This window comes from Salvelinus fontinalis, chromosome 7 (assembly GCF_029448725.1).
Source record: "Salvelinus fontinalis isolate EN_2023a chromosome 7, ASM2944872v1, whole genome shotgun sequence".
Classification (NCBI taxonomy): domain Eukaryota; kingdom Metazoa; phylum Chordata; class Actinopteri; order Salmoniformes; family Salmonidae; genus Salvelinus; species Salvelinus fontinalis.
In genome coordinates this window covers 14599165-14603751 of record NC_074671.1, presented here as the reverse complement: position 1 = coordinate 14603751, position 4587 = coordinate 14599165, and the positions used below count along the sequence as shown (strand labels likewise).

The 4587-nt window shown below is 44.5% G+C and overlaps 1 protein-coding gene across 1 annotated transcript; it reads left to right on the top strand.

Moving 5' to 3' along the window:
- Nucleotides 1-751: 751 nt before the first annotated feature.
- Nucleotides 752-4083, top strand: LOC129859025 (zinc-binding protein A33-like). Its single transcript, XM_055928335.1, has 6 exons — nt 752-1227; nt 1472-1567; nt 1896-2126; nt 2233-2257; nt 2407-2523; nt 2738-4083. The coding sequence occupies exons 1-6, from the start codon at nt 820-822 to the stop codon at nt 3271-3273; spliced, it is 1413 nt and encodes a 470-aa protein (XP_055784310.1). The 5' UTR covers nt 752-819; the 3' UTR covers nt 3274-4083.
- Nucleotides 4084-4587: the final 504 nt, after the last annotated feature.

The following is a 4587-nucleotide window of genomic DNA, read 5'->3' as shown; positions in this document are numbered from 1 at the left end:
GAGTATTAATTCAATCAATCAATCACATTTTATTTGGATTAAATATAAATATTGCAATACAGTATACAGGGAACCAGTATAGTCTAAAATCACAGATATTTGTATTGTGTCTAGTTTTCTCTGTTCAGCTCCTGTGATTCTTGAGCCAAACACCGCCCACCCGCGTCTCATTGTGTCTGAGGATCTGATGAGTGTGAGACGCAGTGAAGAGCAACAGCAGCTTACTGTCAAAACAGAGAGGTTTAATAGATATGTATGGCTCCTGGACTGCAGAGAAGGGACAGTGTGGTGGGGCTTGTCCCTGGGTGAGGGTAGCTGTATCTCTCAGACAGTCTAGCCCTACCTCTTAGCCACTCCCCCTAGCCCCTGTGCTTCCTGATTTCTCTACGTGAGCTCACTGAGGTATTATAAGAACGTGTGCACTGCCATGCCAAATAAGTTTCCTGGTCTCAGAAAGCTCCACCCCTTTGGAATAAAGGGAACAAGCTCAGTTACTCCCAGTGACTAGACTGCCTTTACACAGCAAGGATTACTAGCCAAACACTGACCTCAAGCTGCAGCTGGCTGAATCACAGTTTCGTTTCTAAAGCCTTGAAAGTTAACTTTGGTACTAGGCAGAGGGTGAATCTCAATGTCATACTCCTCGTGTCCTCCCTCCTTGCCTCCTTCTCAAAACCCATTGGATGAGAAAGCCAGAGGTCCCGCCCCTCTGACTTTCTCCTCCAATGGGGTTTGAGAAGGAGGGAGAGAAGATGCGAGGAGTATGACATTAAGATTCTCTCTAAGTCATTCCAGAGGAGGGAGTGTCTCAAAAACAGAATGGCTTCCAGATCAGCTTCTCCTGAGGAGGATCTCTCCTGTCCTTTTTGCCATGAGATCTTCAAGGATCCTGTGGTCCTGTCGTGTAGTCACAGTGTCTGTAAAGCCTGTCTGCAGAAATACTGGAAACAGAGGCGATCTCAGGAATGTCCAGTGTGCAGGAAGAGAAGCAGATCAAAAGGCAATCCTCCCTGTAACCTGGTCTTAAAGAACCTGTGTGAGGCATTCTTACAGGAGAGGAGGCGGAGAGATTCAGGGGAGTCTGAGGAGCGCTGCAATCTGCACAACGAGAAACTCAAGCTCTTCTGTCTGGACGATAAACAGCCCATCTGTGTGGTGTGTCAGACCTCAAAAACCCACAAAAAACATGACTGCTGCCCCATAGACGAAGCTGCACAGGAGCACAGGGTACAGTAGAATACAAATAGTAATAGGAACACACAGAAAAACTAAAAAGACAGCATTATTAAACAGCGGCCATTGTCTGCATGTTAAGTGATAATGAAGAACTATATTAGCACAGCATTCTAACCTGTATTCACGTCACATTTTAACATGGAATGGGATGTTCCTAAAAATTCCCCTTTGTTTATACACTTTGACTCCTCCATCTATTTCTCTCTCATATTCACTCAACATCTGCTTATGCCAGGAGGAACTCCAGACTGTCCTGAAGCCCTTACAGAAGAAGCTGAAGTTCTTTAATGAAGTTAAAGATATCTGTGATGAAACAGCAAAGCATATTAAAGTAAGGACAATGACTCAATAGCGTTGTGCAGAATATGTATGATCCAGTGTTCATGCGGATAGTTTACTGCCTTTCCTCTCACTGTCTCCAGAACAAGGCCCAGAGCACAGAGATACGGATTAGAAAGGAACATTTAAATAATGTAATGCCTTTCCTCTCACTGTCTCCAGAACAAGGCCCAGAGCACAGAGATACGGATTAGAAAGGAACATTTAAATAATGTAATGCCTTTCCTCTCACTGTCTCCAGAACAAGGCCCAGAGCACAGAGATACGGATTAGAAAGGAACATTTAAATAATGTAATGCCTTTCCTCTCACTGTCTCCAGAGCAAGGCCCAGAGCACAGAGATACGGATTAGAAAGGGATTTGAGAAGCTCCATCAGTTTCTACCAGAGGAAGAGGAGGTGAGGATAGCTGTTCTGAGGGAGGAAGAGGAGCAGAAGAGTCAGGTGATGAAGGAGAAGATTGAGGAGATGAGCAGAGAGATATCATCACTTTCAGACACAATCAGAGCCTTCGAGGAGGAGCTGAGAGCTGAAGACATCTCATTCCTACAGGTCAGCACTGCGCTCTCTAAGTTGACATGATGTGTTGGTATGTGTATTGGTTGATTGATAAATATTGATTGATTGTTTAATTTAGTCTTGTCTTCTATTTTTTCAGAACTATAAGGCCACAGTGGTAAGAAAAGTGATCTGCCTCCTATCTCTCTCTTCTCTGTGGTTCTGAACCCAACCCTACAGCAACAGCTGCACTGACTCCTGAATGTTCTTCTCTGTGGTTCTGAAACCAACCCTACAGCAACAGCTGCACTGACTCCTGAATGTTCTTTCAGAGCCCAGTGTACACTGCCGGATCCACAGCTGGTCTCAGGAGCGCTGATAGACGTGGCCAAACACCTGGGAAACCTGCAGTTCAGAGTCTGGGAGGCGATGCAGGGCATTGTGAAATACAGTAAATAAATATCCATTTATGATTATACTAAAATGCATTTATCTGCCTGAGCGTCAACTGTGCAGTGCAAGTAACCAGTATCATTGACAGTGGTACACAACTATTATACATTTGACTTGTTCTTCCAGGCATCCAAAAATATATATATTTTTAAACAGCATCAACTAGAAATCACCCACAGTTCTAATCTAGTAAATCTGCTCTTTGCACTCAGGTCCTGTCACTCTGGACCCTAACACTGCCCACCCAGGTCTCGTCCTATCTGAGAATCTGACCATTGTGAAATGCACAAATGAGAAACAGCAGCTCCCTGATAACCCAGAGAGGTTTGATTACTATGCATGGGTCTTGGGTTCTGAGGGCTTTAACTCAGGGACACACAGCTGGGACGTTGAGGTTGGGAACAATGCATTCTGGTCACTGGGTGTGATGAAAAAGTCTGTCCAGAGGAAGGGAGCAGTTAATACTGGACACTGGCGATTCTGGCACTTCAAAGGTAAATACGGTGCATTTTGCCCACCAGAATCAACCAGTGTCCTCCCTGTGGCAAAGAAACCCAAGAGGATCAGAGTACAGCTGGACTGGGACAGAGGAGCACTGTCATTCTTTGACCCTGATGAGAACACATGTTTACACACTATTAAACACACTTTCACTGAGAGAGTCTTTCCGTACTTGGGTAGTTACTGCAAGCTCTCCCCTCTGAGAATCGTACCAGCGAAGGCCTCTGTAAAAGTACAGCATAGTTAGAATCTCTGTCTAGTGCAACAGCATTTATTGATGATGATACGTGTGTCAATACATGTTGATAGGTCAAAAATCATCTTACAAATCAACTCCATTTTATTTTACAATGAACATAAATTGTGTTTGACAGTGAAATGTATAGAATGTTAAAGGTAATTGAGCTCTATGAGTGTAAACCCCTTGTTCTTGATCAACCTTGTCACAGTGCACTACCACTGCCCTTCCCCTTCATGTGATGTTTCTGCTCATCTTAAAAATCTACTTGACAGTCAGTCACACTTCACTTTATATTCATTGTAACATTATTTGGGAAGCTTAGCCATTAGAGGCTTCTGTTCTGGAGGATGCCAGACAGAGCGGAATAATAATGATAATGATTCCTATCTGGCTCAAAGAACCATGAAAAAGAAAGCAATCTAGTGGTGGGTTGTCTCAGAGAGAGGTGTTGATTCCTTTAGAACAACCAACCCAGGTACTTGGTGCTGCTACCTGCCCATTGGTCAGTGGGACGGGTACAGAGTGTTCATACTGTAGGCAGGTGAGCTGACCGATGCCTGGTCAGTGAGGACTAGGTATGTATGAAGTGTCCTGGCAGTTGCACAGCTCTAGGTGGTTTGACCTGTTAGGAGACAGCCTGACCAGCCCTGTAGGCTTTGAACCTCAGCAGAGCAGGCCGACTCCGTCTGAGAGGAGCTATCAAACTAAACGTGAGGTATTCTATCCTCCCTGTGTATTGTAAATGATTTGTAAGACCTGATGTATGTCTTGTTATTACCAGTTATTCTCTATAATAAAATTGGACAAAAACGGGAATTTTCTCAGTGTGAGGTTTAGGAACAGCCAGAGTGCCAGGCTGTGTGTGTGCTGTCATACCAATGACTTGACAACGGAGCTGACAAGAACACACAGATGTGGGACCTGGCTAGGTTCAGAACAGAGCTGTTCGATGTCGGTCCTGGAGGGCCAGAACACTTCTGGTTTTCATCCTCTCCTTCTATTAAGGGACTAACTTAGACCTGGAACACCAGGTGAGCGCTATTCTACCTGGTGGAAACCCAAAACAGAAGTGTTTGGGCCCTCCAGGACCAGAATTGAGCAGCCCTGGTTTAGAACACTGAGGAGAACAGTACCACAATGCACAGGGTTCTAGTTGACTGAAAATTCAACTCCTCATTCACATTGTCATCCGGACATTCACCTGCCCAGGGTAATATACTGCACAACACTGTAAAACTCAGCTCTCTCGGGTACAGGTGATTATTTACCTGTTCTGTCTAAAAAGTATTTAAAGCAGGACTTCATCTCATTATAAACAGC

Excerpts from the sequence above, each read along its gene's own strand:
- LOC129859025 (XM_055928335.1), top strand. The coding sequence starts at position 820 with ATGGCTTCCAGATCAGCTTCTCCTGAGGAGGATCTCTCCTGTCCTTTT. Across the intron at positions 1,568-1,895 it reads AAACAGCAAAGCATATTAAA|AGCAAGGCCCAGAGCACAGA; the intron begins GTAAGGACAATG and ends CACTGTCTCCAG. Across the intron at positions 2,524-2,737 it reads GCAGGGCATTGTGAAATACA|GTCCTGTCACTCTGGACCCT; the intron begins GTAAATAAATAT and ends CTTTGCACTCAG.